This window comes from Taudactylus pleione, unplaced genomic scaffold (genome assembly GCF_031769625.1).
Source record: "Taudactylus pleione unplaced genomic scaffold, aTauple2 ptg000627l, whole genome shotgun sequence".
In the NCBI taxonomy this organism is placed as follows: domain Eukaryota; kingdom Metazoa; phylum Chordata; class Amphibia; order Anura; family Myobatrachidae; genus Taudactylus; species Taudactylus pleione.
The window spans coordinates 1,643,910-1,656,615 of NW_028285029.1; the positions used below are offsets into that span (position 1 = coordinate 1,643,910).

The 12,706-nt window shown below is 35.5% G+C and overlaps 1 protein-coding gene across 1 annotated transcript in view; it reads left to right on the top strand.

Moving 5' to 3' along the window:
• Positions 1-6,980, top strand: part of LOC148479257 (vomeronasal type-2 receptor 26-like) — a 49,355-nt gene extending 42,375 nt beyond the window's left edge. The window contains exons 2-3 of the mRNA XM_088454672.1: positions 336-459; positions 6,067-6,980. Of these exons, the coding sequence (XP_088310798.1) occupies positions 336-459; positions 6,067-6,980 (1,038 nt within the window). The remainder of the gene's footprint in view (positions 1-335; positions 460-6,066) is intronic.
• Positions 6,981-12,706: the final 5,726 nt, after the last annotated feature.

Below are 12,706 nucleotides of genomic sequence, written 5' to 3' on the forward strand. Positions count from 1 at the left end.
GTTAGAAACATCAATTTACAGAAAACACCAGCACAGCCGCCTATATCACGTCTCATAGAGGATTTTTCTGCCTGAATTTGGTTTTAAATATTTAAAGTTTTAAGGGAAACAGTTATGAAAAATTGTTATCTATGTTTTGTTTAGTTTCAGTATTGGATAAATACATTTTCCATAATTATAAATATTCACCTATGGATTATATACCTGCTTGCAAACAATCCTGAATATTTTTATTGTACAATTCCAAAATTGTTGCTAATTTAATATAATGGGCTATAATGGAAGGGTCAGTTAAGGGAAACCTCCATAGCCTTAACTGTTTTATTTTTTTATAGATGCCACAAGGTCAATGTTCAGAAAAGTGTCTCAGTGGATACAGAAAAGCTACAAGGGAAGGATACCATGCGTGTTGCTATGACTGTGTGCCGTGTTCAGAGGGGGAAATATCTAATAAGACTGGTATATATATATGTTGAATATTTTACAATTTAGATATGCTAGTGAATTACAAACTAACTATTTTCACAACAAACTTAATTTAAGCATCAACATACAACCAATATTGTACTGTTTATTTTAAAGGGTTATGAAATGTTTTAGCCAATAGACTATAGTGAGGATTCAACTTGAATTTGCAACTGTGTCTAAAAGTTTTGGTGGATGGAATTTGTAAATAATACCAAAATCTTACTAAAAACATGTTCTGTAATTAATTACTGTGATTTGAAAAGTTTCAAAACTACACTAGTTTAGTTGGAGATGTGCGGGTTGGGTTTTACTCGGTTCTTTTCACCAAATTTATCGTAACTTTAGATTAGTTCGGATTTATTTTATTGGCTATCCAAAACACGTGATAGCCGATAGCCAATAAGATGCTGTTTTTGAGATCCAAACATATCCAAGTAAAACCAAACCCGCACATCTCTAGTTTATTCCAGTTTACCCTAAAAACTTATGAAAGCAGTTAGGAAGAAATGTAATAGATTTTCTTAAATAATAAAACACAAGGTAGAGCTGGATTCTGAGATGGTTTACCCATGTGTGGTGCTTCTGTTCAGAGTTTAATGGGGCATTGTGCTACTATATTAACCCACTTCTTCTCTAATAGACCAGTCATTATTAGGTAACAACAATTTTTAGCTTCAATTTCAGAATGGAGGACAAAAGACAAGACACGTTTATTTATAGTCCTTAAATATTGGAGGGTCCAGGAAGTAGAAGCAAGTGTCCTGCAAGGCCATTAAATTAGAACGTCAGCCATATTATCTCAGATGTGTCCATAGCTTGATTGGTATTATTAGCATAAATCAGGATATTATGTGGCCGAGTCTGAGTTGCACACAAGTGTAAACACAGCTTTGTCTATTGGCAGTGGCCCATGAGTTTAGGTAAATGTTGCTACAAACTCCTTCCCTTGTGTATGAGGATTGAGATGCTCATTATCAGTGTCTGTACATACAGTAATACTGATTGTGCACCCTTATACGCCACTATTAGTTGCACCATCAAAACTTGCATTAGTCCTATGGCAGGTGTAGTTTCTCCAACTGACTATGGCCTCCTTTTCCTGCAGCTGTGTATCTGTGATTGCCACCACTTGCATTGATATTTCCGTGACAATCCCATTACTGAATGGATCATTTTTGTGTTCAATTCTAGCCACCCCCCAGTAACAGCCCATGAATGCTCATTACTTGGGATAACAGAAAAATGAACAGTAAAAAAGCAATCAGACAGGTAGGAAGAAAACCAAGAAAGAGCCGTGTCCTTAAGACCTAGGGATTGTAGTGTTTGTATGAGAAGAAAGTGGTCAACAGTGTCAAAAGCAGCAGAGAGATCTAGAAGAATTAGGAGTGAGTAATGGCCTTTAGCCTTGGCAGTGGCCAGATCATTTGCTACCTTAGTCAGTGCTGTCTCTATAGAGTGTTGGGAAAGGTAGCAGGACAGAAGTGGGTCCAATAAGTTGTGTGAGTTAAGAAAGTGTGTGTGGCAGGTGTAGACAAGTCTCTCAAGTAGCTTGGAGGGGCATGGGAACTAGGAGATAGGACTGTTATTTGAGAGAGTGTTGGGGTCAGAATTTTATTTTTTCAGAATAGGAGTAATCACTGCATGCTTGAACAGTGAAGGAAAGTTGCCAGTAGAGAGAGAGAGAGAGAGATTACAGATTTTAGTTAGGGTTGGGATAAGCACAGGAGAGAGAGCTTTACTGATTTGTGAGGGTATAGGTTGCAAACATACCACCATGGTCTCCACAGAGTATTCTGGTTTACCCAAGATCTCTGATGCCATGATCTCACATGGTCTGAAAACTATAGGACCCAGGGACACTGTGCACTCAACTTGGCCAGTGGGGTGAGGAGGCTTAGGTGTTATAAAGGTAGCAGAAGTTCAGAGTGTGATGTTGTGTGATGTCTCCTATGCATAACTCCCAATCGGGCCTTACTCATGGAGTGTTGTGTTGGCCATGCTGGTAGTGGAATTGATATATATTACTGATGTGGTGATGATGTCACTGATTGTTTCTGGTCACAATGGTAACTGGCTAATGTGCATGAAGTGGGCAAAAAAACTTCAGCTTGGACTTGGCTCTTAAAATTTACTGCTGTTCACATTTCTGCTTTTAAAGCAAAAAACTCAATCAGCTGATGATGTGCTAAATTACTCAAATAATAGTTGCAATGGCAACTGGCTATTCAGTGTAAAACAGTGTGAATACACCAGATTGGACCATATGGGATATATTTATAATACAGATGTGCAGCATCACAGCTGCAGAATCCCAATGCTGGAATACCATTTCCTGGCTAGAAGACCAGCGCCAGAATACCAACAGGAGGTGACATTTCGATGCCAGAATCCCGACAGCCAGGTTGACGAACATGAACATAGCAGGGCTGCTTAGGACTTAGCTGCATGAGGGCAAAGGTTAGGTTTAGGCATAATGGGGGTTAAGGTTAGGCTAGAGTAGTTTGTGGTTTGGGTTAGGTACCCCCGGGATTTGGTTAGGGTTAGGCACCACTGGGGATGGGTTAGTTTTAGGCAGTAAGAGGGGAGGGTGAGGTTTAGGTACCAAGAGGGAAGGGTTAGCTTGAGGCACTAATGGGGAGTTATATGATAAGGATAGGGTGGGACAGGGTTAGTGTTGGGATGTAAAAAAGAGGGTTTGAGTAAGGGGGACATGGGGGAGGGTAAGTATACTAACCTGACCCTTATCAGGATCGTAAGCATCGGGGAACCGCTGTCGGTATGTTGACAGAAGAAATCCCAACTGCCGGGATTACATACCTATTCTGGACCAGATAACAAGGAATTAAGAAAAATGTAAAAAAAACTGAATAAACCAGATATCAGGGAGTGATCATAAAATATAGAAGCCAAGCAGGGTGACTAGAGACAATGCATCAGGCAAAATACTGATATAATAATTTAACCTATAATGACTATTTCACCTTATTATCTAGATTTATCTTTGGTGAAAATGTATGAAGGGTGTATATCCATTTTAACTCCTCCTTGTTAACTTTTCTGTTAAAGTCTCCCCTTCTACAATATCTACTAACTAATTGTATTCCTGTAAAAGTGAAGACCCTTAAGATATTAGTCATGATAGGTTGAGAGTTTAGAAAATGTAAGAGTTTAGCAGTAAACTCTCACACTATTACATTGATTGAGTTGTATTTTCAAACAGGAAAACATCTGGATGACAGTTTACATTTTGAGAGTTTTTTGAGTCTGAAAAACATGTGAGTTTGTATGTTCAGATTTTTTACATTGACAGAGTGAAAAAATTTGAGAGTTTACTGTCACATTTTATAAACTCTCTCTCTTTTACATTTGGTCCAATGTGTCTCAGGCCTCTTTGCATGTTTCTTATACTGTATGCTCTGCAATGCATATTTTGAAATGTTGTCATAGTCCTTCCTGCATACTGTAGTCCACAGGGGCATTTCACAGATAATCTGCAACTACTGTATGCTGTTGCAGGTTATTTGTTCAGATATTCTGAATGTTTTTTTTTATGTCTGGTTGGATACAAAAGTGCAGCATTTCTTAGTTGTGTGAGGTTGGAGTTTGCAATAAAGACATGTGCCAACTAATTTGTTGGGTTTAGTCCCTGTTACTGTGGACTGTGTCATACTTGCTTGCTTGATATAGCTGTGTGCCAATTCCTTTTCAGGTTTGGTGTGTTCCTAAAGAAGGTTCAAGGTTTCCCTGGGTTAGGTCATTAAGAATCTGATCCTCAAGCAATATGTGCCAATTTCTATGGAATATACTTTGTAGAAGCCTGTTATCAACTTTTCATGGATGGTTAAATAGTCCAGTAAATAATTTTTGCTAACATTCATTTGCACATTAAAAACTCAGAGTAAAAATTATTTGCCATATTGATAAAAGAGCAATATTTTCTCATCTTCTAATATTACAAAGCCCAACAAAAAATGTTTAGTTGCCTAGGATATTTGAATGAAGCTAGGGTAATTTGGGGTTGCAGAATTAAAAAAATGAAAGTATTTTTTTATTGGCTTTAGTTCTTGAGACAATGGATACTCTCAAGTGATAGGGAACTTAGCCATATTAGTGCATATTGGAATGTGTTGAAATATTCTAGAAGGTGAGAGGTGAAAATTTTAGATGTTTACTCCGATATTATGCAATAAAATTCCCCTTCTGTATATAAGTGATTCGCCACCCAAATAATAAGAGCCAATGTAATAAAAACAATGTCGTATTTGGAATCAACACCACATATATACCACAAAAATCTGTCTAAAATTATTGCTAATAAAATGAGTGTTGATAATTGTAGTAGTACTGTAATTACAGTATAGTGATGCCAGATAATATGGCAATTAAAAATATTTTTTCAAAATTATAGAACTATTCAATAATAGTAAATATTGTTTTGCATTTATGATACATGAGGCCAACACAGCAAATCAGAGGAATGAAGAATAAGGACCACCACTATTTCAGATATTCCTAGTGGGACTTCTGCATTTGACCTATTGGTGAACTTTTCTAGGTATAAGGTTTCAGTGCTCCCCTCTGGGTTCCAATTTGTTGTACTTCACATAGTTGTTTGAGTGTTGGCTGACACTCAGGGAGCTGTTGTAGGGGGCTGCTGATTTGTTTGCGCAGCTGTGTATTCTGATTTTCTTTGAATTTGTCTCAACATAGCAAATGTTTACTATCATTTTTTAATTACCACAAGTGTTAGTTAGTGCCTCACACTCATTTTTATAATTTTACTACATCTTACATAGACTGTAAGAAATGCTAACAACTTATGTCTAGGCTTACAGATGCTCAAAAACATACATGTATAAAGAATTTTTCTACTTCCATGGGTGGTATGTAGTTACTATGTCTTTAATCCTTATGTCACAATTTGCCATGTGGACACCACAATGTCATCATTAATAATATCAACAAGGGGAAAAAAATCAACATCATTAATGTCAACATCATTATCATCAGCACCTGCAAACTGTCATTTATAGAATGTTAACATAAAAATTGTGAAATTTTTTGTATTTTTTGTATTTACTTAAGCTAAAGTTTAGTTTAGAGATAGGCTTAGAGTCAGGAATAGGGTTAGTGGTTAGGCTTACTATTAGGTTTAGGTATAAAGTTAGCATTATGGTCATGGTAAATTCAAATACAAATTGTCAACATTTCAACAATGTCAAAATTGAATCCATGTTGACACATGAAATGTTGACTTGCTTGCTGTCAACAGTATGTCATGTCATTATTATTAATGCTGGCATTACAACCATGTTGACATTCTCATCTCAACCAAATTACTGTCTACATTTAATATGCCACATCCCCATAGACACAATACCGTTAATAATATTAATAAGGGTTTAAATATTTTTTTTAACTAAAATATAGATAAAGGTAATGCAAGACAGAGAATAAAAAAACAACAATATGTAATAGAGAAAAGCAAAAAAGAAAGGATAGAGCAATAAGATGAGAGAGTAAAAAACAATAAAGGTACTGAGATAGAAGGCACTATTACTGATACAATATTTTATTTGTTGCATTTTTGTTCCATAGACAATGAACATTGCATGAAATGCAGCAACACTGACTGGCCAAATGATGCAAGAAACCAATGTATTGCCAAAGCTGAAGACTTTCTCTCATATGAAGTGGACACTGTAGCTTCAGTATTTTCTTTCACAGCCATTTTATTTTCTGCTATATTTTTTTTCATAATTGTAATATTTATTTACTTCCAAAGCAGCCAGATTGTCAGAGCTAATAATCAGAACCTCAGCTTTATTCTTCTCATATCTCTTAAGTTGAGTTTACTTTGTGTATTTCTTTTCTTGGGACGTCCAGTACATATAACCTGCATGCTGCGCCAAATCTGCTTTGGAATCATATTTACTATTGCTGTGTCTTCTGTCCTGGCCAAGACTATTACAGTTTGCATTGCATTTAAGATCACAAGACCCGGAAACTATTGGAGAAAATGGATTGGAGTCAAACTGCCATATTCTTTATTGCTGATCTGCTCATCTGTCCAGGTCCTGAATGGTGTTATCTGGATGTCAGTTTCTCCTCCATTTCAAGAGTTTAACATGGACTCTAATCCTGGGACTATCATCATCCAATGTAATGAGGGTTCTGAGTTGGCCTTTTATTTCATGTTGGGTTACATGGGGTTCCTGGCAGCTGTGAGCTTTGTTTTGGCTTTCATGGTGAGGACATTACCTGATATCTATAATGAGGCCAAATACATCACATTCAGCATGCTGGTGTTCTGCAGTGTTTGGATCTGTGCCATCCCAGCCTATCTCAGCACTAAGGGGAAAAATATGGTGATTGTAGAGATTTTCGCTATATTAGCTTCATGTATTGGAATATTAGGCTGTATATTCTTCCCTAAATGCTACTATTTACTTATGACACCTGAAATAAATAAAAAATCACTTGTTTTCCATGGAAAAAATAATCCCTCTTAATATGATGTGATATCCTGTAACATAATAGAAAAGATATGAAAAAAGGCCTTATTTTTAATTGTTCACAATAATAAAGGAATTTATGCTTATTTATTTATTATCAGGTATTTATATAGCTCCCACACATTCCACAGCGCTTTACAGAGAATAGTTGGCCATTAACATTAGTCCCTGCCCCAGAGGAGCTTACAATCTACATTCCCTAGCACATGCACACACACATACACTTTACGGTTAATTTTTGTTGGCAGCCAATTAACTTACCAGTATATTTTTGGAGTGTGGGAGGAAACCCACACAAGCACAGGGAGAATATACAAACTCCGCACAGTTAGGGCCATGGTGGGAATTGAACCCACGACCTCAGTGTTGTGAGGCAGTAACGGTAACCATTACACTGTCTGTTCTGCACATGCCAAGGTAAGATATTTTGCTTATATACAGATTTTGAGTTATATACTGTATGTTCCACGTCAGCAGCAGATGAGTTAGAATTTATGTTCAGATGCAGAACTGGCTTATTTACATCAGGTGTGTTTACATCCAATACCGCCCAGGACTGATATGTGCCCATAGTATCAATAATGTTCATTAGAGAATACACACTACTCACAATTAATTAATAACTTATATTAATACCTTACAGAGTGCACTCACATTCTTTTTTTTGTTGCACTGCCTCATTTACTTTATTGTGGGGCCTATTTATTAAGATAATTATCAGGGCTTGGCTGAATAATTAAGTATCCAACTTGCTGCGAGTAGTAATTGAACATTACCGAGACAGCTGATCTCAAAATGAGCAGTCTTCCGTAGCAGTGAAACTTAGCATTGCCAACACTGAGTTGGAAGTGCTCATGCTAGGGTTCATCCAGCCACACAAAGCCCCAACATCCAATGGAAGGAGCTGAGCAGGGGTGGAGGGAACCCTTTTTGCTACCAATGACTCCTTAATATAGGTAAGCAGCATAATGCAGAAACAAATGCCATCTGAAGATGGTGAGTGTTCCCACAGTCAAGCTTTGAAAATATTGTATATTCAGAGATTGATGAATTTGGTCCCCATACTAGTGTATGGGGACAGTGAGATAGGTATGGTTGAAAGGTAAGCAAGCAATATCAGTGATATATTCTGCATTATCTTTAAAACGAATAGCAACCATAATTAATTTCTACAATAATAGGTAAAAAAAGGAATCTGCTTTTGTAGATATTAAGTGAAGAATAGACCCTTCAATATTAAAACCAGTTCAGATTGCTTAGTTACATAAATATGAAATACCTTTACATCACCATCACTGGTCTCATATGCACATGAGTTATTGTCTGTAACACATCACATTTATACTATAAACCCAAGGTCTATTAGCTTGATATTCATTGTCCAGTACTTTGTAAGCTCTATACTCAAGGAACAATTTATAAGTAGAGTTTGGAGAATAATTAATGTTGGTATTTGTCTGTGTACCTTAATATTAAAATAAAAATGTAATTAAGAGGTCTGATTTATTTATTTTCTCTCTATGGGGTCTATTCAACATGTTAATTATCGGAGTCTGAATGGACCCTGATAATTAAAGTTTCTTCTCAATGTGATAATTGCTCTGGCAAGGAGACAACTGATCCAAAAATCAGCTGTCTCCCCAAAGCACTTTACTGCTCCTTTCAGAGCAGTGAATCTAATTTGCATGCAAAACCTACAGGTCACACATGCACACAAGAGCCCCGATGTCCGGCAGAAGGTTCCAGACAGTGGCAGAGGGATCAGAAAGGATCCCTTTTGTGACCCTGGACTCCATCCCATAGAGAAGGAGCTGGTAGTGGGGGCACTCGCCTTCTGAAGATGGCAAATGCTCCTGCAATCAATCTCCAAAAATGTTGTATTTTTGGAGCTTGAATAATTCTGTCTCCATACTAGTGTATGGGGACAGCAGGCCATTCAGCCAGAAGAAAGTAAGCAGGAGATATATGTGATATCTTCTGCTTTACCTCTTGATGAAAGGCCTGATAATTTTCACCTGCTTTTGTAAAAATTAAGTGATGATGAATAGGACCTAATATCTTTTACTTATTGCCAGTAATATGCGATTTTCCCATTGTCAGAAAAATACTTTCATACCTTCACTATTAACACCTTATTAACCACATGTATTCCTGTTGTGGTTGGTGCTTTGAAGTTCAATGGGAAACTTTATAAATGGATGATCCATGGACTTTTACTACGTTATTATTTATGTTCTTTTACAATATTATACTTTTGTAATTTTCTTTTCCTATTTTATGTCAACTGGAGAGAATCATCTGCAAATACAAATGAACCTAACCATCATGAAAGTGAAGTATATTAGGTTATGTAACTTATGTTCTTGTTTGTTATCTCTATTTTAGGGTTTTGGATTTAGTAATTACTGTTGCAATTTAGTACACAACATATGTCATGTTATAGCAGGTGCAGTACAGTTACCAGTTATGAAATGCGTGTGTGTAATTTATGAACAGTCACTTATTTACACCTTCACATTTTAATCCCCAGCACATATCACTTAATGACATGTGTCAGTATAAGCACTTGACATAAGACTAGAAATGCTAAATAAATTATCAAAAAGATATATCCCTCTGAGGAAACCACCCAGTTGGTTGCCAGTTGACGTCTATTATCACGCTGAAGTGACCATCATGCATATAGATGGCTGTATTCTCCCTCCCTCCAATCACCAGAAGGCTCTTGTTATTGCCAGCCTCTGACTAGGGTTACTACATCTTTGACAATCAGCCTGAGACCTGAATCCATGTACAATGAGAGACTGGGAGTGTGCGGGAGATTGATGTCAGCACTGGTCATATAATATTATTATTGACTCCAGGATTTGAACTTATATCTGCCATAAACTTTTAATTCTTCTGAAGGCTAATTATCACTGGGATTCACACAGGCACTGTCTGGTGGAGGCTCATGTACATGGAAGCTTCTTAATTACCATTGGAAACTGCTGTTACATTTTTCCAGACAAGAACTTTTTCCTGTGGACACTTTTGTTTCAAGTTAATTGAATAATATACGCTTTATCAATCTTGATTTTTAAACTTACATGATGGAGCCAGTCCATGCATAAATTATGAGGGCATTTTTTAATGAATTCTTGTTTTTAATGTTTTTTAACATATTCTGTGTATAAATTATTAAATTGCTCATATTTTCATATATCTGCTCTCTTTTTTATAATTGATTTATCATTCTAGTGTTGTACAGTATTTTGAAGCAATGCGGAGTTGCTTTTTGGGAGCTGCATGAAGTGTATTTAATGTGGTTATAGTGATGTTTGTTATTCTAATTCATCTAATAATTATAGTGTCAGTTTGTTGTTACATATTGGGCAGTTAACTACACTTTCCATAAAATTGTTGAAATTAATAAAATGGATATTAATAAAGTTCTTTAGTTATTTTGTGTGTGAATCTTATTCCTTATTTTAATAAAGTGTTGCCATTTATAGCTAAATGATATACACTGACAGACTATTAGTGTATCTGGTGCAAAGAAAATACTGCTTCTACAGTATAAAGGCTGTGAAGTAGTCAGAGAAAAGTCTCCTGCTTGAGATACTGTGTTTTGGTTTTGGATCCAGATTCATCTTTGTATTATGGTTTTGCAAAATCACCCTCACATGTTAGGTTTTGGTTTTGGATCTGTATTTTAAAAAACAAAAACAGCTAAAATCATGTCATTTAGACATGTTTTGAACTGTTTACATGCAATCCAAAACCTGAGTTTGGTTTTAAAACCAAGTTCTGGACTGAAGGGAGATCCGAACTGGGACTCAGTTCAACTCTGGTCCCCGGAATGATTCCAAACTTGGACTTGATTTGACTTGGAAGCCCTAAGTTTGGTTGTTGTTGGTTCTCTGGGGACCAACCCCACACATGTCTATAGTTCAGTCTTATTAATTTTCATATTAGATCTTTTAACTTGTTGTGGGATAATGGTTCCAGTATGTTAATTATTATCTTCATTGGTATCTGAGATGAATATTTATTCTGTATGATCTTATTTACTTTATAGTTATTTGGTCACACCATAACTTTTTATTTTTTTAATGGATTTATGGTCTTAATATAAAAACATGAATTTGAAGTGAAGTGTCCAAGTGTTGACCAATAAAATAATACAAATATAGATATGTGCACATCATGTTAAGGTCTGTTTTTGTTAAGAAAGAAAAAAATAATTAATAAAAACAGTTGACAAAAACTTGTGAGGAGAACAAAGTGGGAAAGTGAATAGTAATAATTCAAAATATACAAATAACTCTATATAACATATGCTTATAGTGTCACGAGGTAATAAATAATATGTTTGAAAGTGAAAAGTGTCTAAGATAATATTAAATGCCAGTGTAAATGTAATTTAAAAGTTCTAGTGTTAAAATAATAAAAAGTATATTTCCATTGTATAATTCATTTAGTATAGCAAATACCACTTCCATCTCCCTCCAGTTCAGGTAGAGGTTGTCATAAGTTGGGGCATAGGCTGTCAAGGTAAGAGGGATGGCAATGGGGGGCAGCCTGTGCACACACTTATGCAAACCTCTAGCTGGGGTGATAGGAGAAGAACATGGTCTTTTGTCAGCCCAATGAGACATACATGAAAAATGTCTTAATATACCCCCATTACATTGATGCTATTTTGTTCCTATGGACAGGAGAACAAAATAAACTGGAGGAATCATATATATTTTAAATACCAATGACTTGAATTTTAAACCAACCTAAGAGATTAGTAAAAAGGAAATACATTGTTTTTTACTTGATAATATTGATTGAAGAAAATGACTGCCAAAAGCAGCATTCTTCATTATATTAGTTCACACTCACCTGCTACTATAAGAGCGATCCCAAATAAAAATCTCTGTACAAAGAGAAATTGTATAAATCAAGAGACATACAGTACAAAAGAGGGGAACAAAAAAATAAGTGAAAGATAAAAAAATAGATGGTATACTAATAGACTCATTAAAGATGCAGTTATATATCATACAATATCATTGAGAATTTTCTGTTTAAACCAAAAGTGGTACAGCATGAAGAACCCATTATGTTATTTGGAACTTTTAACACACATTGTAGAGATATTAGCAGTATCCTCTTAAAAGATTTGTCAATTTTCCAAATGGAAGCATATCTTGCCTTATGTTAACAATCTTAAGTATACACCAGCTAGAAGAGATTTAGTATTCTCACGGACAGATTAGTACACAATCACCTGTCAAACAGAAAGTCTAATTACATAAAAACACACACAGCTGTAGACATTGTAGGGCATTTAAGAATATGACTACAAAACAATGGTATTATGACAAAATCAATAAAAATGGATCATATCAAGTTATATTAATTGTACAATTATGGGGGTTGTATATCATCTTTAATGCCCATGTGGTAAAAGATATTTAGGCAACATCCTCAAGACCTTTAAACATATATATGAACATGTGTGCAATATTTGCAATGTCACAACAAAACAATGTTGATGCGCTAATAAACAAATAAATAATATACTATGTAGTTCCCAAAATGTTAGAAAAAATTCTCAAGACACCACCTACATAATATTAATAATCTTTATAATTATGGAATATGTCAGTACATATAATCACATTTACACTTAAAATAATAACATTTGTACAATATAGAAAGACTCAAATGCACTCCTGAGAATTTAAATA